Genomic DNA, 23,944 nt, shown 5'->3' with positions numbered 1-23,944 from the left:
TTGGATCGATTGAGAGCAAAAACTGAGAAACCATGTCCTCAAATGCAAAAGAAAAAATAATCTTCCACCAAGACAATACTCCTTGTCACAAATCGATGGAAATCATCAGATCTGATCCCAGTGATTACTGGCTTCTCACAGACCTCTAAAGAATGCTCCAAAGAAGAAAATCAGCTCTAACAAATAAGTTCTTGCCATGATTAAAGCCTAAAACGAATCTTTCAACAGAAAAGTTGAAAAATTGAGGGGACGTTGGATATAAATGACTATCTTGACGAATGAGGAAGAAATAATGTTTTTTTACTGATTGGGCCCGTAACTTATTGAGTGAAGTGTTAATTGGGTGTCGTTCGAACTGTTTTCCTCAAACCCTCCCACACATTTCCCCTCAACCAACAGACATAAACCCTTAAAATCTCCTCTGTGAAGTTCTCGAAGTGCCCAAACCCCAATCCGGGAAAATCCAGACAGTTAAACCGGAAAAACATCCGAGCATCCTGCAGGAATAGTTTGAGTCTACCTAGCAGCATTGTTATCCGCTTCTATCATCTCAGAAGTTCTGGAAGTTGAGGAATTCGGAAGATGGAGAGATCTGCCGATACTCGGATGTTACTGGGAGGATCCTCCCCTCCTCTAGACTCGTTGTTTCTATAGGGTTTTCCAACAATGAAGGAATGATACGATTTAGAATGTTTATAATGGCAACACTGTGTACAATTTTCTGACATTTCTGCTGTCATTTGTGTTCAGTAGGTTAGGTTAAATGAAGGGTGTTTCTTTAGAGCTTTAGAACTTTAGATTGCAATAAAACAACGATGGATTATTCGATTGACATGAATTTTATTTATCCGTAAGATAATCTTGTGGCATTACATTTTAAATATGATTTCTGGCATATGACCGCCACGGCTGGCTCGGATGTAGTCCAATCTGGATGTCCAATTTTCGATTACTTTTTCCAACATTTTTGGCCGTATATCGGCAATAACACGGCAAATGTTGTCTTTCAAATGGTCAAGGGTTTGTGGCTTATTCGCATAGACCAATGACTTTACATAGCCCCACAGAAAGTAGTCTAGCGGTGTTAAATCACAAGATCTTGGAGGCCAATTCACAGGTCCAAAACGTGAAATTAGGCGGTCACCAAACGTGTCTTTCAATAAATCGATTGTGGCACGAGCTGTGTGACATGTTGCGCCGTCTTGTTGGAACCACAGCTCCTGGACATCATGGTTGTTCAATTCAGGAATGAAAAAGTTAGTAAACATGCTCAAAACCGATCTCCATTGACTATAACGTTCTGGCCATCATCGTTTTCGAAAGAAGAACGGACCAATGATTCCACCAGCCCATAAAGCGCACCAAACATTCAGTTTTTCTGGATGTAACGGTGTTTCGACATACACTTGAGGATTAGCTTCTCTCCAAAATGCGGCAGTTTTGTTTGTTGCCGTAGCCATTCAACCAGAAGTGCGCTTCATCGCTAAACAAAATAAAATGGACGTAGTGCGCGATACGTATTCCGCACAGAACCATTATTTTCGAAATGGAATTGCACTATTTGCAAGCGTTGTTTAGGCGTGAGTCTATTCATGATGAATTGCCAAACCAAACTGAGAATAAATCACTTGACAGTTGTTAAATCGGTCGCCATCTTGAACAGGAATGCCAACTTAAAGTTATATACCTCGAAAAAAAACACCCTTTATAAATAAGCAATCAACATTTATGGAAAATTTTCTTGAGTTTGCTCCAAGACCAAAGAATTTATCTTAAATTTCGCGTAACAATTGGAATCGTTGAAAAATTACAAAAGTCAACCAACTGCAGCAAAATTTTAGGTAGTCGAATTTTTTTGCCGGTGAGTGTATTTGAAAGAGTATATTGTTCAAAACGTATTGATGAACGCGATAAAATCCTCTTAAAATCGACGTGATTCCATAGAATACTTGAAGAGTACTCAAAGCCTCCCCTAATTCATTTTTTAATCGCCCAGCCTGAGTAAACTTGACAGTCTATTTGTCGACTTCTCAACCAACCCCAAGCCTACCCTCATGCAAATAGCAAATAGAAACATTTTAATGGAATATTTGATTCGATCCAATCTAGATCCGAATGCCGCAAATGACGTAAATAAGATCCACCCCTACCTACGTTTGGTCTCATTTGGCAGGGGTGGCAAGAATTATCTTTTCTATAATGCACGAGATAAAATTTGAATGGTGAGTTCTTGGAGAGGGATGGAATCTTGATCGTAATTTGGAGGTGAGCATAGAGTAATAAACATAGATAGTGGGAGTATACGCAATTTTTAAATATCCCCAACATGGTTAGATTACGTTGTCGGATTGTGATATACAGGGTGGCCATTTGAAAACGAAACAGACGAGATTACAGACGAAATAAAGTTTTTCGATAGAAATGCTCGGACAGGTCGATTTCTGTTTCGAGGGGGACAACTTAAGATGTAGGTTACGGACGCATAGCGCTTCAACCCTTGCTACTACAACCCTCACCCCCAAATTTTGAATAGGGAAGATGGGGTGAGTGATACCTCATTTGAAAGGTATTTTTATACTGATTTCAGCACAGTAATTGTTTTTTCATTTTATGCATTAGTTCTCGAAATATTCTTAACTAAGTATTTGAAAATGAAGTGGTGTTTTCATGGCACTTGTAGTGTTTTGTGAAAAATCGACATTTTGAACTTCAAAACAACCATGACTGTGGCTTCCTTCCTAACTAACTAACGCATGAATATTTCGAGAACTAATGCATAAAATGAAAAAACAATTACTGTGCTGAAATCAGTATAAAAATACCTTTAAATTTAGGTATCACTCACCCCATCTTCCCTATTCAAAAATTGGGGGTGGGGGTTGTAGCAGCAAGGGTTGAAGCTCTATGCGTCCGTAACCTACATCTTAAGTTGTCCCCCTCGAAACAGAAATCGACCTGTCCGAGCATTTCTATCGAAAAACTTTATCTCGTCTGTTTCGTTTTCAAATGGCCACCCTGTATTTTCAAATCAACAATTTTACTATATCGTTAAGAATGTATATTATATTGACTGAAATATATTTCTTTGAGTGATTCCCGATTAAATATGCCAATTTTAATATTTGGAATCCGATATTCTTCCTAAGAGTCCAATTTATAATAAACAGAATATTTATTTTTTTCTTTATCTACCTGCTGAAATCCAATGTTTGGCAACTATTGCTCTCCCAGTGTCATCCGTTGTTTCACGTCGTTTGGCGCGCTTGAAGTTTTATTTCAGAATTTCTGATATATTTAAGTATTTAGTTCAATATATTTTGAGTTAATATGAAACGTTGATTCACTATGGGACATAAGAAGTGCGTTCTTTGTGGAAAAACTCGTCAATTGAGTGAAATATCACTGATATGTTTTCATTTCCGCGCGCTTCATGTCGAATTTGATATTTCATGTTGGGGACAAAATTTGCTACTTGAAAATGACATGTGCTCCCTCTAACTATGTTTATGACTACAACTAATCTAAAATTTTTTCCTTATGGGTGAGCAATATTTGTTACGCAAAAGTGGTTCATTCTAGATGTTTTCCTACGAGAAATTTTATTTTAAAGAAATTCCAATTTTAAACGTCGACTAGAAAACTAGTCATAGGATGAATGGGCCCATAGACTTTCTTGTTGAGGAGATCATATTCTACAAAATACGAGAAATTCAGAAAAATAACCGGTAAAATTTTTGCATTAGACTGCTGTTTGGTCATTTCCATCGAAGTTCAAGTTCTCTCACGAGTGTAGAAGTTTACAAGAATGAGAAAATGGACTTTTTCCACATGTTGCACACTATACTTCTCCTACAACTGCACAAATTTAATTAATACTATCAATGTACCTGATTCAATTCAAAATGGCCTTCGTTGACAGTATCTATGCATTGCTTGCGTTTCCATAGAAATGCCTTTTTGAAAGCTCAATCTTATTGGTCTATCAAACGAGGTGAGCAAAGTGCCGTGAGGAATAATATTTCTCACTATATGAGAATTCATGAGCTATAAAGAATATGCTTCTTTTCATAGCAGTTGTAGGAAAATTTAATTTCGAACGAAAAAATAAAAGGTACTGAGAAATATTTATGAATTCACATTTGTACGAAATTCCTATCGTTTTTCACGGACATTCCCAAGTTTAAAAGCCTCATTTTCAACGTTTCAAAGCGAAACGACATCACACGGACCACGTTATGTAGACCATGTTTGTTTTCCTCGATGATGGTGACACAAAGAATCGAAAAAACTCCCCGACCTCCGTGGTCTGGCCGAGGCCTCATAAATCTGTGGATTTTCGAAATCCCCAGTGTTTCAGTAAAGCCACTCGTACACACAACAATGACGTGCTTGCAGTGCACGCCTTTTGTGGCATAAATTGCTGCGAAAGGAGTTTAGGGGGCGGGGGAGAAGGATCGTAGTGAGCCTGGGGATTATTCAGTGGAAGAGTTCGGAATCCGCTTGTGTGGAATGTGAGGAAGTTGTAATTGAATGGTTGTTGGCGCCCCCTCTTGGGACCAGGAAATAATAATGTGGAGTTTCGTGCGACGGTAGTTGATCAACGTTTAAGGTGTGGAGATTGGCTATATTTCGATTATTTAGCGTTACAACTGTTAGATTGAAGGATATAAACGAATTAGGGATTCACGACTTGGTTTGATTTTCAAGCTACTTAGCTTGAGCTTGACTTGTTTTCAAGTGCTTTAATCATATCAAGCAACTTGATTGTAAGCAGCTTTATTGTGTAGTGTCACATCAATAAAAAAATGATGAACTGAGAAGGAACCTTGCAAAAAACACTTTTATTCATTGAACTTATTGTATAAAAGAACCAAAATATCAACTTTTTTGAAATATAAACATAAATTAAATCACTATAAATCATAACAAAATAAGAAAGAATAAAAAAATAAAGTTTCTTGAGATTGAGGAATCTCCAGACTTTGTCTGATTTCATAATTTTCCATCGAGGATCTAAGACACATGAGGCATTTTATAGATTTGTCGCCTAACCTATTGCGGATTTTTGTAACTGTAAGAGCAGCTCTGGAAAATTGTCTTTCAACGGGAGATGAAGATGCTGGCATTGATAAAAAACCCTTGGCGAAGTTTGGTAAGATATTTCTGAAACTACCAAAATCTACTAAAAGATTTCATAGAAATGTGAGAAAAATACTAATAAAGTCACACTGGCGAATGCTTCAGTCTCTCGGCGCTCGAGAAATCCCCTTATTTAGTATAAGCGCGCACGAGATTGCAGAAATATATGCCGTGCGATGCGTACATATCAAGCTCAAGTAATATAAAGTAGCTTGATATCAAGTCAAGCAATAAATATCTAAAATCAAGTCAAGTCAAGCTCAAGTATGTAATTTTTCACGAGCTTGATTTTAAAGTCAAGTATTTGGTGGAAATGTCAAGCTACTCATCACATATAAGAGAAATAAAAACAGGTGTGCCACAAGGCTCAATATCGGTACCCATCTTATTTATCATATACACGAATGATCCATATGTAAATACAGAATCTGATAAAACTTGCAACTATGCAGATGATATAGCAGAATTAAATAAATCCAACAATGTGATCGAACAAAAGTCAGGAAAATCTGTAGCTAATACCCAAAACTGGTTCAAGGCAAATGGAATAAAACCCAAAATCTATCTTTTAACACGAAAAAGCAGACGGATGGCTCATGAGTATACTTAGGAGTAACTTTTCAATCTTCACTAAGCTGGAACAAATTCTTGCTATCATAGTTATGACATAACTTTGTACTTCCATGCGCTAGATAAAATGAATAAGACACAACAGTCCTAATTTTATGTGTCTAAAAGTGTATAATGAACTGCCGGACGATCTGAAGGAGTTGAAATCACAGAGTTTCACTAAAAAGTCAAGAATCTACTATTGGAACAGACTTTATACAGCCTAGATGAGTTCTAATGTGTTTTTTCTCAGTTGGCATGTTTTTTTTTCTCGCACTTTGTATCAATAGCACTCAAATTATTTCGACTAGTCATCTAATACTCAATGATTTACCTTTTTATGACCTTTGACTGTGAGTATCAACTTTCCCAAAATCTATATTTCCATCGTTTGGTCCAGAATTCCATAAATATGGACCGAATAAATCGAATCTACACTTGTCGGATCTAAGTACCTTCGGGTATCTTGCATGCATATCATCTTCGTTAGAGAATCTACAATCCCCACTATAATCGAAAATCAACCATTCCAGAAAATAAGGCTAAATTATCACCGCCCACATACCTCCATTCACCTGTCATTTACACCCTCACGAACGGCCTCTAGAGGGCTCCTTACCAAACAGATCGAAAGAAATTCCTGCCGAAATCCTCCCGGTGCAGACTCCCTTTCAGAAGGCCCGTTATTTAACGGTCGCCCGGGCGTTAACTCTCCTTTGTGCGTGCGTGATCCCTAGCGCCCGCTCCCCTCCCCCTATACGCTCGCTGTATTTTCTTATTTACTCGTGTCAGATGCGGATAATGTAGAGTGCCTTTCTAACCCCCCCTCCAGCCCTATTTATCGTTACACCTTGCGATTATCGTTCGGCGCCGAGTTCCAGGCTGAAAAAAAAAAGGGTAATAAAACGTTATCGTGCAGGGCTCGATGTTACCTCGGTAACATAGTTTGGCTTGCGTTAACCTGGATTTATCTACGGGGGAGTATAAACAAGGGGTTGATTAGATTACCGGGCTTTTATTGCTGTCTGTTTGGCGTAGAAAGGGCGTTTTGAACGTGGTTTTGGATAATTTTTTTCGGTGGTTGTGTTTGGATGATAACGGATAATGGACAAAGACTTTGTAATAAAATTTGATTTTTTTTCCCAGGACGTTGCAAATTTTACAATCTTGTTTATACTTTCCGCTTTCGAATTACTCCAGGTAACACTTTTTAATTATCATTTATATTATATTATATTAGAGGTATCAATTAGTTTTCTTCAGTTTGGTATTGGATTGGTGACAATAAGACACCAGAAACAAAGCCCATTTGAAGGTAGAAAATGTTGCTTCCAGTTAAAAGACTAGCTTGCGCCTGAGTTAGTAAATTTACTAGAAAAAACGACGTCACAACTTTGTTTGTCATGAATTATGCCAAAAACTTCCGGATTCTCCCGAACAATATCCCAATTTCATAATAACCTCAAGATTTTTTTAATTTTACACTTCATTACTTCGAAAACATGGTGAATGCTGTGTAAATTTTCGTCACAATACGTAATCTTGAGTTGCGAACGGAAGCGTAGATGGAAATTCGTATTCGAAATGAAAAATCGTGGAAATAATTGGAAAGCAATTCAGGCAGTTGTTGAGGACCTTGCTTCCTTCCGGTTGAATAAATAAATAATATACTTTTTCAATTTGAATTCGTCTTGTTCGCGATCCCTAAGAAGGTATCGGGGAAAATTGATACATTTTAGGGGCGCCCATTTATTTTCTGGGGTATGAAAGAGAATTAAGGAGAATGGTTCATGAATCTCCTAAAGATGGGAAAGAAACATATCGATTAACAACATCATTAATCGAAAAAAATGAGAAAAATACCTTGAAATAATTCAAGTAGAATGAAAGAGGAAGAAGTCATCATAAAAATTGTTTTTTATTAATTTAACAGTCTCGCCCTATAATTTTTTATACAACATTCATAATTATGTTCTTTGATCTACAACACATCAACACTTTCGGATTAGCCTTTAGAGTCAAAAATAACTTGAGCTCATGGACTGAGTACTGTCCATTCCGTCCTGATGAGCAGATATTACTGATGGATCAAAGGATCAAGGATCAAATATCCTTTTTCTGTCTTTGGTCTATCGCTACTCACCTCGATGACAGCACGTATCCCTATGGTTAACTCTCAACCTAGACATCTGCTAGTCCTTCATTTCTATGCGCTTGGGATTATCGTAATGAACCCATTTTTCGTCTCACAATTGGATGCAGAAATCCCTTCCGTCTTTGCCTTGCAAGCATCTGTTCACAAGCAAACAAACGCCGTTCAATATCTCTCGGCTTCAACTCGAACGGCACCAAATTGCCTTGTTTCTGAATCATTCCCATGACTTTCAAGCGTTTTGAAATGACTTGTTGCGTCACTCAATGATCCTGGCAATTGTTGTTGGGTTTGACACGAGTCTTGATCAAGTAATGCCTCCAATTCTGCATTTTCGAAAATCTTCTCTCTTCCACTGCCATGCTGGTCTTCGACGTCAAAATCACCGTTCTTGAAGCGTTGAAACCACTCTTGGCACGTTCTTTTACTAATAGCAGCCTCACCATAGGTATTTGAGAGCATTTGATGAGCCTCAGCTGAAGATTTCTTCATATTGAAGCAGGAAATTAAAACCTCCCGCAAATGATGAGAATTTGGCTCGTAAGCTGGCATGTTTAATCGAGAAAAACTTTATGATGCAGACACAAATCGAATAATATTTGGATCGCGTTATGTTTACAAATACCTAAGCTCATTGTATGACACCGCTTCAGCTACAGAAAAACGGTGGAAGCAAAGTTGTACACCTAATATATTTTCACGAACACAATCTGGCCTCAACCTGTAAACCTCCACACAATAAAAATTGCAAAACAACGATCCTTGCAGAGAAACCGCTCCAACAATTCACGGGGCGGTAACAGCCCCTAATAAAAGAACCACGTTTGCCATATCGAAAGATATAAACTTTCTAGACGTCTTGAATATTTATGAAAATAGATCCCGACCTCGGAGATGTGCTCGGAGCGTGCACAGATCTCGGGTACGGATGCTGGGGAGGCTTTCTATCATGCAACCATCTGGGATTGAAAGTTTTAGCGCCCTCCCTAGACGGAAATTTGTTGCGGGATTCATGGCGAACGAATCGTGGAAACAGATGCTTTCTTACGCCGCGACGACTTCATGTAGACGGCGTCGATTCAGACGTCGACGACGCAAATTGCTGGTGTACAGGGTGTATGGTGACCAGAGGGACATCGCTTAGGTGAAGATAGAGGATATCTTTCTTGCGGCACTCAATTTCCTTGTTTCTGAATCATTTCTATGACTTTCAGACGTTTTGAAAAGGCTTGTTGCGTCACTTCCAATGATCCTGCCAATTCTTGTTGCGTTTGACACGAGTCTTGATCAAGTAATGCCTTCGATTCTGCATCTTCGAAAATCTTCTCACTTCCACCGCTATGATGGTCGTCGATGTCAAAATCACCGTTCTTCAAACGTTGAAACTCCTCTCCGCATTTTCTTTCCCTAATAGCGGCCTCACTATAGTTATCTGAAAGCATTTAATGAGCCTCAGCCGCAGATTTCATCATATTGAAGCAGAAAATTTAAACCTCTCGCAAATCACGAGAATTTGGCTCGTGACCTGGCATGTTCAATCTAGAATAACTTAATGTTGAAGACACAAATCGACAAATATTTCAATTACCACTTACCGCTACAGACATTCTATTGCAAAACGGCGAAATCAAAGTTGAACACCTTAAAGCTCAAATGACTGTTGAAAAATCTGTAGTACCTATATATCTATTAATTATTTCATAGGAGACATCCTTTCACTAATAGCATACTGCCTTATTCAACTTTATGCTCAAAAAGTGGATATGATCTCACCATCTCAATTGATCGTCTACTACCAAACCAAGAAACTTAATCGAAGATGGCGATTCTACTGAGGTCTAAATTGAAAATTTCATTTCTGAATTTGAGACTGAAAATAACCCACTCGGCCTTATCAATATTTACAATTACTGAGTTCTACCATTTTGTGCAACCTTAGATTGAAGTAGTACACCTTGAAAATCAAGTCATATCGTCTTTGGGCAGAAATTGCAAAAGAAGAATCATCAGCGAAATATTCTTCGAATACATGATCAAGCATATCGTTGATGATTGATAAAAGAAAAGAGAGGTCCCAAAACTGACCCTTGATGGACGCCTAATTTGAGATTGAAGAGGTCACTCAGCTAACTGAACTATTGATCTATCAGTTGAAGAACTGTGTTTTCACTGAAGGAAGACACCACGAAATCCAATACTGAACATTTTATCAAGTATAAATTTAAAACTTAAGAAAAAAAATTACGTGAGAGGTCGAAGGATAATTGTCATTTGTCATCACCTCACCACATAAATGCCACCAAGTCATTCTTTTTGAGTTTTTGTATTGAAAAAAAAGGGGTTTTCTGCATATTCCATGAAGAGTTGGGAAAAACTAGAATTGTGGATAAATTACCTATGGATTTTGATTCAATATTGCTTCATGAAAGAAACTCATATATTCCTTCATCTAAATTTGAATACCTCTTTCAGATTTCACAATTACTAAATCATAATTTATTAAAATTTCATTAGAAGAAAGGACGAAACAATAATAATCTAAATAATATACCCTAAACACGCCAACGCGAAATCTCACTAACCGCAATGAAAAATTCCATTATTTATCATCCACCAAAAAAAAACCACCAACGTCTGGAAACTCTAAACGAACAACCACCGCATTTCATAACTCAAAACCTCCCCAGCAACGTACAAATGAAAAGCCAAATAAGATTAATCCGCCAGCTCTAAAAATCTCCGTATCGCCGGTATATCCGGCAAAATTTAAATTGGTCTAGTGGCCACGTTTTCCCCAGGACATAATCCAAACATATTCCAGGCAATTCCACAACATACGCCCATGGAAATTTAGCAAAAAAGTGGATGTGTTTCAATAGAAGCATAAATCCCACATAGATGAATACCAAACAGGGGGAGAAAACGTTAAAACGGAAAAAATAAACAGTACGTGTACTGTCGCATGCAGGGAGGTGAGCACACATGTTGTTTCGCATACGGAAGAAGTGGGGGGTTCTGTCTCAGAAGCCTCAGAAGGCTTTCACAAAGACGACCCCCGAGTGTCTAGCGATGTTAGGCATGATCTGTTGGAAATTCAGATGCTGACGGAAAGTTTCGGCTCTTTCATATGTTGTTCTACAGAGAGTTTAGTAAAATTCGTATAAAATAATCTTTGTATATGTTTTTCATTTGAATAATCAGTTATAATATCACAAGAGCATAGACGATATTCGATTATACACCGAGTCGCGAGACGTAGCTCGAGTGAAGAGGTTCGTATAATCGAAATATATTGTCTATGCTCGAGTGATATTCGTTACAATTATAAAGGGTGTTTTTTTAGAGCTATAGAACTTTAAATTGCAATGAAACAACGATGAATTATTCGATTGACATGAATTTTATTTATCCGCAAGATAATCTTGTGGCATTACATTTTAAATATGATTTCTGGCATATGACCGCCACGGCTGGCTCGGATGTAGTCCAATCTGGACGTCCAATTTTCGATGACTTTTTCTAACATTTGTGGCCGCATCTCGGCAATAAAACGGCGAATGTTGTCTTTCAAATGGTCAAGGGTTTGTGGCTTATCCGGATAGACCAATGACTTTACATAGCTCCACAGAAAGTAGTCTAGTGGTGTTAAATCACAAGATCTTGGAGGCCAATTCACAGGTCCAAAACGTGAAATTAGGCGGTCACCAAACGTGTCTTTCAATAAATCGATTGTGGCACGAGTTGTGTGACATGTTGCGCCGACTTGCTGGAACCACAGCTCCTGGACATCATGGTTGTTCAATTCAGGAATGAACAAGTTAGTAATCATGGCTCTATACCGATCACCATTGACTGTAACGTTCTGGCCATCATCGTTTTCGATGACACCAGCTCATAAAGCGCACCAAACAGTCAGTTTTTCTGGATGTAACGGTGTTTCGACATACACTTGAGGATTAGCTCCACTCCAAATGCGGCAGTTTTGTTTGTTGACGTAGCCATTCAACCAGGAGTGCGCTTCATCGCTAAACAAAATTCGCTTATGGAAATCGGGAACAACGGCAATCTAAATTGCACTATTTGCAAGCGTTGTGCAGGCATGAGTCTATTCATGATGAATTGCCAAACCAAACTGAGAATAAATCACTTGACAGCTGTTAAATCGGTCACCATCTTGAACAGTAATGCCAACTTAAAGTTATATACCTCGAAAAAAAACACCCGTTATAACTAATAATTTCAATAACCATTACCAAAGCACTGCAGTTTGATAATTCACTGACATTTCACTGAGCTTGACTTTTATTTTTCGGCGATGTCCAAGATAGTTACTATGAAAATGATCACAATAATGCAGGAGGCAAAACACCAAAACGATTATACCACGTCTTCAAGGGTATATTTACTTATCAATACGTCGTAACTATGGGAAATTCACGATTTCTATTGGTTCCTCAAAACATGAGTTATATGGAAGAAAACTATAGAAAACTGAAAGTAACTTTCAATAATTCCGTTTCGAATCATAATTATACTGCCAAATATCTTGGAGTTAAACTTCATTTTTCTTTGAATTTCCAAAGGTCCACTTGGAAAATTTGCGTATGGAATTGAAGTTGAGGAATAATATTCTTCAAGAATCAGATGGTTTTTTATGGGGTGCTGATGCCAGCACTCTTCGTACGGCAGCTTTGGCCTTGGTTTTTTCGTTTCCTGAATACTGTTGTTCTGTTTGGTTCAATGGTGCTCATATTCATCGAATTGATACACAGCTTAACGTTTCTATAAGAATTGTCGGTGGAACTATGAGATCTATACCTTTATATTGGTTACTAGTGCTATCACCTTATATCACTTCCGCCTCATATTCGTAGACAGGTCTCAGTCAAGAAATCTTGGGAAAAATTTCATTTCTATTCGAAATTATTTCCAATTGTATCCTACCTCCCAGTTACTAGAACTGCCAGATTAAAGTCACGTCAACATTTACGGATTAATACTTTCCTTCAATCTAATGAAAGTGACAAGGAAATTTGGCGTTCGGAATGGAATCCTCGTAATTTCTTCAACAAAAATCTAATTGTTGATCCTTCAGAGAAAGTTCCTGGTTTCAATCTTCCCAGGAACTTTTGCTGTAATTTAAATCGACTTAGGACTGGTCATGGTCGTTGCAATAGTAAGCTCTTCAAATGGCATTGGTGAATACTTGTCCAATTTATAAATTACATGGTGGTTCTCAAGCTATCCATTCAGTTTCAGATTTTTTTAGCATGTGTCGCTTACTTCAAATCAATATGATGAAAACTATCATATTTTTTAATCCTTTCTGGTTCTTTTCTTATTTGTTTTCAGATTTAATTATAATATCGGCCGAATGTTACTAATATTCTGTTCCACCCAGTATCGCCAACTTCTGGGTAGGTGACATAAGTATTGTCAGGAGGCTCTGTAATAATGGACTGTGAATCTAAATTGGCCTAACTGGATAAAAGTTACTTAATCATAGAAGAGAACACAGTCTCAATGAGATATTTTCCAACGTCTAAGCTCTTTGTTGTGTTTGTCTTCAACTAAATCAACAATCTCGGCAGATTCTGAATGAACATCTGTGCAAATTTCGTTTTGTTGACTCCCTGAAAAAAACTTTTCAATTTCCTCTCGTCTATAACATGAACAACCCTCACACAGTCGACGTGTTAGTTGTTTTTTTCCACCGAAATGCCTTTATATTGAGATCACTGAACTTTCCCCCACATATAGTTTTATAGGCTTCAACCCTTGAAATCCAGATCCCTCTTGACAACTTTTAGGAAAACATTTTCCCATCGTTTAGAGTTGTACATGAGAAAGTGCATTAACAATCTACTTGAGAGGAAAGTCCTCTCCGGTTTCTTATTTTGATTAATGAACTTTTAAAATTTTGGCGAATTTTTGTTAAATTTCATAATATTCAATGATCTTGGACATCATTATATTTGATGAAGAGTTTTTTTAAGAATGAATAATAGTTCATAAAAATAGAGCTCTTTCCATATGTATTTCTAATATTTCACTGATTATTCATTTTCCAGGAAAATTGGGACAAATCATATTTTTTAAGATCATTTAACATTTCATAGATTATAATATTTTGATTGTTTCCACAAGAAATTACTCATACAAATTCAAAATAGGCTGAAGCCTCGATTTTCTTTCTGTAAAATATATTATAAATATCTCAAGCTTGCCAAATATTTAATTTTTCGGGAAAGAAAGATATCATCCAAGAGAAAATTTAAAATGCAAATGACGTAGTTCACCACTGCAATATGATCTATTGCTGATATACGTGAGATACGTAGTACTATGATATAATTAGCAACTTCTTGGGGGAAGATATGATTTATCATGTTTTTAGTTTCGCCTTGAAGGAAACTTCAGAATTATTTAATTCATTTCGATTCTAAATTCATTCAAAATTGCGTATACTTCCTCGATCTATAATTATCACTCTATGTTGGCAGCCAATATTACGTCTGTCAAACTGACCTCGATCTTCATTTTGCGATTTCATCGATTGTCATTTCCTTTAAAAAAAATCCAGAATTTCCAGAAAACGTCGTATATCTACTTCCTTTTCAACTTCAACTAATTTTCAGTTATCAATTTCTCTTTGGCCAATGGTTTTCAGTGATTACACGATTGAAATTTTGAACTATTATTTCAAAATGATTTGATAGCTTCATTAGAAGCATAGAAAATTGTAGCAAAATATCGAATGAAAAATTGAAGAATTCATAAGAAATGAGCACACTTTCATTCATGGGTCAATCGCATCCTTGGAGTTCCCATATATCTATAACACATTTGTGCGATCTTCAAAGTCACAATCAGCGCATGATTGAACGAGCACCCTAAGCTCCTGACTTCACATAAGGGTTTTTTATTTATTTTTTTTTTTGTGAATTTTCACGAAACTACTGATAGGTTCCCAAAGGAATAAACTCTTCGATAAATCCACTTTCCTACCACAAAATTCCATTCCATCATCAAATATTTCCACAAACGATCCTTGCGTTCTTCCACTTCACACCCAGTGGTGTAATTCACCAACCCTTACCAAGGTCGTTTTTCGATGCCTCCCAGAGAGCTATTTACTCTGTGGCAACACCTTACCCCTTACGCGTGTTCCTTTCAAGGGATTCCCGTCAATATCCAGGAACCCCTCATCGAAAATTCCTTCTGTAGAACCTCAAAACTTTCGTTCCCCTGCCTCCAGTATATCAACTCTGAAGTATGACATAGTTAGCGCCAGAAACTTTGTGACGCTATACTGAACTTCGGCTCTCAGTTAGATCTAAGCAATGAGTTTTCGCCAAGGTTATTCTTCCTGTGTTTGGGAGGATGTAGGTCCAGGTCCTTGCGAGGAAAGGGGGTTTGGCAGGATAGGATGGAGTGGAATGTGATTAAGAGGGGGGGATGAAATTTTCAGGTTTGCTCTATGATATTTTCACAATGTTGTACAAGGGAAGTTTGTTAATAGGCCTTATCTGACAAGAGATTCCGTGAATATTGCCGTTCGAAATTTCATTTTCCCAATACTTCAACAACTACAAAATTTAATCCAAGAAGATTATTCTGTGAACATCAGAAAGTAATGTAGGCGTCGGTAAATTCCTTTACCTTTAGCCTAGCAACCAGACCTTGGCAACAGATTCCGTTAGTTTTTCAGGAAACAATATCTTGCAAAAAAGAACTTTCGTTCCTCTTACACTCTTCTTCTTGAGAGTAATGATGCCAATAACTGAGACAACATTTTTCATACAGTCAAATGTCCTTCAATCAAATTGCTCTAGTAGACCCAATGACGAAGCAAGGTTAACACCTGCTGGTCCTGAGCCCTTTTGTGGGCTTGGAAAATACCAATACAAGACAGCAGTCCAACAATGGGGGAGGGACAATAGGACAACCCTCTGGAGGAATAATCCGGGTCTTGCTCAGGCAAAGAAATTTTTGGTGCTTTCAACGACATACAGAAAGCTCCTGAAGGTGTCACGTGCTGAGCTTCTGGTAAGGGTGGGACTGCTGACAGGACACTGTCGATGCAAATACCTTTTGTACCGCATGGTTAGGTCATCAGATGAGATCTGCAGGCTCTATGGAAAGGAGGTAGAAACAGCCGAACACATAATGCGCAATCGCCCAATGAAGACGATTATTATTATTATGGAAATGTTTGGTGCGCTTTATGGGCTGGTGGAATCATTGGTCCGTACTTCTTCAAAAACGATGATAGCCAGAACGTTACAGTCAATGGTGATCGGTATAGAGCCATGATTACTAACTTTTTCATTCCTGGATTGAACAACCATGATGTCCAGGAGCTGTGGTTCCAACAAGACGGCGCAACATGTCACACAGCTCATGCCACAATCGATTTATTGAAAGACACGTTTGGTGACCGCCTAATTTCACGTTTTGGACCTGGGAATTGGCCTCCAAGATGTTGTGATTTAACACCGCTAGACTACTTTCTGTAGGGCTATGTAAAGTCATTGGTCTATGCGGATAAGCCACAAACCCTTGACCATTTTGAAGACAATATTCGCCATGTTGTTGCCGATATACGGCCACAAATGTTGGAAAAAGTCATCGAAAATTGGACGTCCAGATTGGACCACATCCGAGCCAGCCGTGGCGGTGATATGCTAGAAATCATATTTAAAATGTAATGCCACAAAATTATCTTGCGGATAAATAAAATTCATATCAATCGAATAATCCATCGTTGTTTTATTGCAATTTAAAGTTCTATAGCTCTAAAAGAACACTCTTTACAAGAAGGGTGGAAACGCAATTGAAGTGCTGAATAGAATTTTGAGCATTTGGTTTTTATTTATCAATTGAACTTTGCCATTGAACAACTTAGTCACGTTCACTGGTTTTATAGCATAAACCTCTAAGCGTGATAGATCACCTCGAGAAAAATACTTTTATTTATTAACCTTAGGGTAGCGTCACCCTTTCAGTATGTAGAATTAACCTGTACATAATAAATCCTGTTTAATCCAAGGAATGACCACGGAAGATCGAGCAACCCCTTCATACCACCAATTAAGTTATGTTTTATAAACCCCTCGACCGAATTGCTCTGCGAATTTCGTCGTTTAACAGTATCCCAGTCTATCAAAACAGGAACGAGCTTGCCTAATCGAGTTTGTAATCGGTCCCTGAGTGCAGTACAGGCATAACGATTAGAATGCGGAAACAGCACCTGATGGTCATCCGGTAAGGGTAGAAGCTGGGGACCAGTGACGGTCATTGCAAAAATTACCGGATAAGCCTTGGTTGATTCCATAAATGTGTCATATCATAACCACTTGGGGGTTCAATCGATTTGGAATTGAATATTTTATCACATGAAGCCCTAGGCGAAGTTTCATTGAACTTGTACTATATAGTTTTCCGATATCAATGAAAATAGAAATAGGAAGGAATAGTTATTTGTTTTACTAGTCAGCAAAGTAGTAGATCGACTGCCGCGGCTGATAGTTCATAGCCGAGCGTAGTGAGGCTAGGAATTCAGCCAAGGCTATCAATCTACTTTGCTGCCGAGTTGAAAATATAATTTTTTCTGTGACGGGAAAAAAATTTGACATTTTACCTCTGTTGACAGGTAACAAAATATGACTTTTCACGAAATTACTTTTTTCCCCGGGAAAAAAGTGAGTACTTTTTTCCCGGATATATATTTATCTACATATAGATAAAGGAATAATAATAATTCGATCACACTATTGATGGCTTTTGTTGTTGTGCCAATTCCGAAAAATAAGCCAATAACACTATCTCCGAGAAAGAACTGCATGTCTTTTTCATTTTCCATTCCATAAATCTTGAATACGCGGTTTCGTAAATTTTCCGCGATTTAGCTGGCAATAATTTTCGTGACGCTACTTGCGCTGCTTCTATCAACTCCAGTGGAGTTAGAGAAAACTCGGAATCAGACATTTTTCAACTTTATATTATTCAACAAAATAACCACTAAACAATTATTACTGAGTTCGTAATTTTTGAAATAAATCACAAAATTAAATTGACAGATATTTGATTACTTTGAAGTTTCCCTTAGCAACGCAGGTCTATTTGCAGCTTACGAGTTTAAAAATTCAAAATTCATATCGATAACACTCTGACTTTAATATATTGTAATAATATGTTCTTTCACTATTAAATTGTCGTTTTTCCTGTCACAGAAAAAAATAGTGTATTATACACGGGAAAAATATTAGATTTTAGCTCTCGGTTTTTTGTCTCCCTCCGCTTCGCGTCGGGAGACAACATAACCTCGAGCTAAAATCTAATACTTTTTTCCCTTGTATAATAAATAACTATTTTTCGTCGATTATTTGTAATGATATATGTAGGATATTGAATTTGCAAATTATTACAATTCCCACTATCTTTTCATTTTTCCAGTAGTGATAAATTAAAACGAAATTTGATAGAAATCGCAATTGTTGGAATGGCTGGATTCTATGGACATGTATTTGTTCATAATAATTAGAGTTTGACAACTTATGAAATATCTGACAGTTTTTTGGAAACATATCGGATATATTTGTATGGACATTATGGATATTATTACTCCTCCAGAAATAAGGGAGGTGGCAAAAAATATTGATTGTCAGAAAATGTCGAATGTTTTATTCCCATTGAAAATAATCATTTTGCTGTCTAGGCAGAAAAATTAATACTTCGCTGATTGATATGTGTCTGCAAAATTAATATTTGCTGTCAATCGGAAAAAAATGATTATATTGGAAACAAGATGTAATGTTTAAATTTCATATAAATGAATGAAAAGACCTGACCTTATCAATAACCAAATATTGAATTCGTAAATTTGTTTCAGGTGCTGCACTAATGAAGATAGTAGAAGTATACAAGGAAATACAAGATCAACAGATGAACATTGTAAGTATTTTTCATTATTCAGAGTGAAAATCGTGATCATTTGTTCAATCAAACTTCACTTGATGTGGTTCTGTCCGAAATCTCGTATGATACCTCCTATAGGGTTTGAGGAATATTACATAGTAAATCAGGTATCATGAAGTTGTATTTTCAATACACGAAACTTGTTTTTATCCATTTTTCAAACAATATCAAATCACTCAACCGTCAATATATCGATCCAGATCAAAAAGTAATAAACATAGATAGAGGGATTATACGCAATTTTTACATGTCCCCAACATGGTTAGATTACGTTGTCGGATTGTGATATATTTTCAAATTCACTATTTTACTATATCGTTATGAATGTATATTATATTGAATGAAATATATTTATTTGAGTGATTCCCGATTAAATATGTAAATTCGAATATTTGGAATTCGATATTTTTCCTAATTGTCGAATTTATAATAAGCAGAATATTGTCATTGGTTGTTTCAAGTCGTTTGGCGCGTTTGAAGTTTGTTTTCTGAATTTCTAATATATTTAGGTATTTATTTCAATATATTTTCAGTTAATAGGAACGTTGATTCCCTATGGGACATTAGAAGTGCGTTCCTTGTGAAGAAACTCGCGAAATGTGTGAATTATCGTATCACTGATAGGTTTTCATTTCCACGCGCTTCATGTCAAATTTGACAGATCATGTTGGGGACCAAATTTGCATACTGAAAATGACATATGCTCCCTCTATCTATGTTAATTCCTCTGAGGTCTATACCAATGGTCCATAATCGATTCAAGATCTCAAAGATGGATTTCGTGAAGTTATCGAAGACATACAGCTTGGTAAAGAAAAGGATTTGATGTTACAACTGTAGCCGTGGCGGTCATTTAGCTCAAATCGTTTTCTATCGATAATGGTATACCATCCTCTTCACAATTAAATAAACATCCATTGATTTGTCTTAAAATATACACGTTTTTTTGTTCAATATCATTATGAATCCTCTCATTGAGAAAGTCGGTGAATAGTTTAGGTGTCGGTAAAAACACTTACCGACGACATCGCCCCAAAAACCACCAAACAAGACCTTCCATCTTGAAGACAGTAATCCAGAAATTGGATCGCGTAAAAAATAAGTATCCGTCACGTAATCGAAATTTTAATAGTCTTGAATATAGATCAAACATTAAAGCCAGCTCCTTCGGCAATCATTACATCGCGACCATATTCTGCCCGAAAAGAATCTACAGCCTGTGATCCAACCCCCAGAAGCAACGCTTTGAAACTTGTTGACTGACGCACCCTTCAATAAAATTACTTCCGCCACGACAAGGGAGACGCACAAAACGCGCCACGCAAGACTCCCTAGATGTTATTCCATTATATCACCAGATCTCATTGCAGACGACTGGCCCTGTCAACAGACTGAATAAATCGTCTTTCCTTCTTGAAATATTGTGGCCACTTCGAGTCACAGTACACCAAAGGGAAAGGTGCGGAAGTCGTTCGTGATTCCGTCAACAGAATTTCAAATTGCAATTTTTGTCAGTTGACTACTGAAATTGATTTCTCTAGCCTTCCTGGGGTTAGTCATTGTTCTTTGGGATCGATGCTTTTGTGTATACTATCCTCATACTGGGTTATCCATGTCATAGTCCGTATTTCAATGGCATATGTCAAATAGAACTGTTATCCGAAGCGTCATATGTTTAGTTGAAGGTTAGCCCTTTATTAGGTATACAACTTTGCTTCCGCAATACGCTCTATTAGTGATGACCGAGGTGATGACGTCACACACCGCCATTTTAGTTCTCCTATCAGTGTTCGGAATCCAAACAAACAAATTGTCATTCAAATTAGTACGTTGTCTTTGAAGAAATTGGCTTATTTCGACAAATAAGATTATTTAAGTAACGATTTTACTATTAATTGATAGACAGAAGGCACGAGATTAATGCCAGTGAGTTCGAACTTGAAGTTCAACTAATAAACACGGCTTTATACAAAATCTGTGGAATGATACAGGATTTAAACTTACTGGTATTAACTTCGTTCCTTCTGTCTATCAATTAATAGTGAAATCGTTCCTCAAATACTCTTATTTATGAAAATAAGCTAATTCCTTCAACGACACCGTACTAATTTGAATGACAATTTATTTGTTTGGATTCCGAACACTGACAGGAGAACCAAAAATGGCGATGTGTGACGTCACACCAATAGAGCTCATAGATGGCTGTAGCGGTGAGTGCTGGTCGAAATTAATTTATCGTAGATGTCATAGCTTAGGTATTCGTTAACATAACGCCATCGAAATATTAGTCGATTTGTGTCTGCATCATGAATTTATTCTCGATTGAACATGTCAGCTTACGAGCCAAATTCTCGTCATTTGCGGGAGGTTTAAATTTCTGCTTCAATATGAAGAAATCTGCGGCTGAGGCTCATCGAATGCTTTTAACTACCTATGGTGAGGTCGCTCTTAGTGACAGAACGTACCGTGAGTGGTTTCAACGCTTCAAGAACGGTGATTTTGACGTCGAAGACCACCAAGGCGGTGGAAGAGAAAATGTTTTCGAAGATGCAGAATTGGTGGCATTACTTGATCAAGACTAGCGTCAAACGCAACAAGACTTGGAAGGATCATTGGGAGTGACGCAACAATCCATGTCAAAACGCCTGAAAGTCAATGATTCAAAAACAAGGAAATTGGATGCTGTACGAGTTGAAGCCGAGAGATGTTGAACAGCGTTTGTTTGCTTGTGAACAGCTACTTTCAAGGCAAAGATGGAAAGGATTTCTGCATCGCATTGTGACCGCAGACAAAAAATGGGTTCATTACGATAAGCGCAGAATATCATGAGGAAATCCCGGTCATGCTTCCACGTCCACGGCGAAACCGAATATTCACGGTTCCTAGGTCAGGCTCAGTATTTAATCGGACCAGCTGCGTTTGAACTGAGCATTGAAAGACAAACGGCCGCAATACAACTAGAGACATGATAAAGTGATTTTACAGCATGACAATCGTTTCAAAATTATGTGTGTAAAATAGAACAGTGTTATTTCAAATTAATCAACATTTCCAAGAAATACCTAAAGTCCTAAACATCTGCATTACGGTCAAAAATGGTTTTTTCTTCTTTATGAAATTTTTTGAACCTTTCTTGGTTTTTATCACCTTTTTTGTAACTGAATTCATAGAAATACTTCGTATCATTTGTAGAACCTTCAAAGTCTGAAGGTGAACTTCATATGAGTTTGAAACTATGCAATTACACAATTTTTTCCTCATATTGTTAATACCCAATAATAACAAAGAAAATATAAAACTTGTTTCAATATATCTGCTTATTTAATATCAAATTCTGGTAGAATTTCCCCCTACAAATATCTTCAAACAACTTCGTACAACTGCCCTCATTCCATTCAAACAAAAGCAGACCTACCCTCTACCCCCACTTCAAAAATCTCAGTCGATTAATCTGACAGCCGAAAAAATCACCTTCCGCGTTTTTAATTTTTAGAGCTCCTAAGAATGTACACTTCCGATCCCAACCCCCAAAACCGGATAATAACGTCGTCCGGGGGTTGAGCAATTAATTTGAGCAGATAATTGTGTTCCGGCAAGGGCGAGAACTGGGCCCTTTCAAAGCGGACATCCGGAAACGGGGTCGTCGGAATAAAATTACAATGAAATTCTGGGTAGTTAGCACTGACAAAAACACTCGTAACTTCGCTGGTCGGCAGTGTGCGACATTCGCACCGCTCGGCTCAAAGTGTTGATTGCGCAGGGAGTGTTGTTATTCATTTATTTGTTCATCCTTTTGTTTATTTATGTGTTGATTCATTCATTTACTTATTTGATCATGTATTTTATTCATTTCTCTATTCATTAATTTATTTCGTTTTTATTCATTCATATTCTTATTCATTCATTAATTATTTATTTATCCATTTTTATATAAATCAAATCACAGTTATTCTACTTCCACTTCTCAATTATATAAATAACAATTGTTTTGAAATGAGGTAGTTTCTGCAGATTTTACTTTTGTAATAACTCTAAATTTATTGTGTACAATTTTGCTTATGCCGTTTTGCAATAGATGGTTGCAGTGGTAAGTGGCAGTCGAAATGAATAGATCATAGATGTCATACAATAAACTTTGGTAATTGTAAACATAACGCCATCGAAATATAAGTCGATTGGTGTCTGCATCATAAAGTTATTCTCAATTAAACATGTCAACTTACGAGCAAAATTCTCGTCATTCGCGGGAGGTTTTAATTTTCTGCTTTGACAAAATCTGCGGCTAAGGCTCATCGAATGCTTTCAACTACTTATGGTGTGGCCGCTATCAGTGAATGAACGTGCCGAGAGTGGTTTCAATGCTTCAAGAACGGTGATTTTGACGTTGAAGACCAGCATTGCAGTGGAAAAGTGAAGGTTTTCGAAGATGCAGAATTGGAGGTATTACTTGATCAAGACTCGTGTCAAACGCAACAAGAATTGGCAGGATCATTGGAAGCGACGCAGCAAGCCATTTTAAAAAGCCTGAGAGTCATGGGAATGATTCAGAAAAAAGGAAATTGTGTGCCGTTCGAGTTGATGCGGAGATGTTGAACTGCTTTTGTTTGCTTGTGAACAGCTGCTTGCAAGGCAAAGATGGAAGGGATTTCTGGATTGCATTGTGACTGGTGCCGAAAAATCGGTTCATTACGATAATCCCAAGTACAGAAAATCATGGGTATATCCCGGCCATGCTTCCACGTCGACGGTATAACCAAATATTAACGGTTCCAAGGTCTTGCTCAGTATTTGGTGGGACCAGCTCGACGTAGTGTATTATGAGTTGTAAAAACCGACTGAAACAATCACAGACGATCGTTATCAAACGAATCTGCGATATTTTCGCACGATTTTGTTCTACAAGATGTGGAAGAATGAACGGATTACCCAGAAAAATAAACTTTTTTCCGTTTTGGTAGCGAATGAAAAGACGAAGAATAATACGGAATAATGCTGATCATGAATTCTTCTTGAATTTCTCCCAGTATTCATAAATGAGCACAGATTTTTGCCTATTGGAAAAGC

General features: G+C 37.3%; 1 protein-coding gene across 2 annotated transcripts in view; it reads left to right on the top strand.

Annotated features, from left to right (window-relative positions):
* Positions 1-23,944, top strand: part of LOC123674225 (homeobox protein 2) — a 262,915-nt gene that overhangs the window by 193,979 nt on the left and 44,992 nt on the right. For both annotated transcript variants that reach the window (XM_045609149.1, XM_045609150.1), the window contains exon 5: positions 18,795-18,856. In XM_045609149.1, the coding sequence (XP_045465105.1) occupies positions 18,795-18,856 (62 nt within the window). The remainder of the gene's footprint in view (positions 1-18,794; positions 18,857-23,944) is intronic.

This window comes from Harmonia axyridis, chromosome 2, assembly GCF_914767665.1.
Source record: "Harmonia axyridis chromosome 2, icHarAxyr1.1, whole genome shotgun sequence".
Lineage (NCBI taxonomy): Eukaryota > Metazoa > Arthropoda > Insecta > Coleoptera > Coccinellidae > Harmonia > Harmonia axyridis.
Note: the sequence above shows the minus strand (reverse complement) of the source record. Positions and strands in the feature narration are given on the sequence as shown.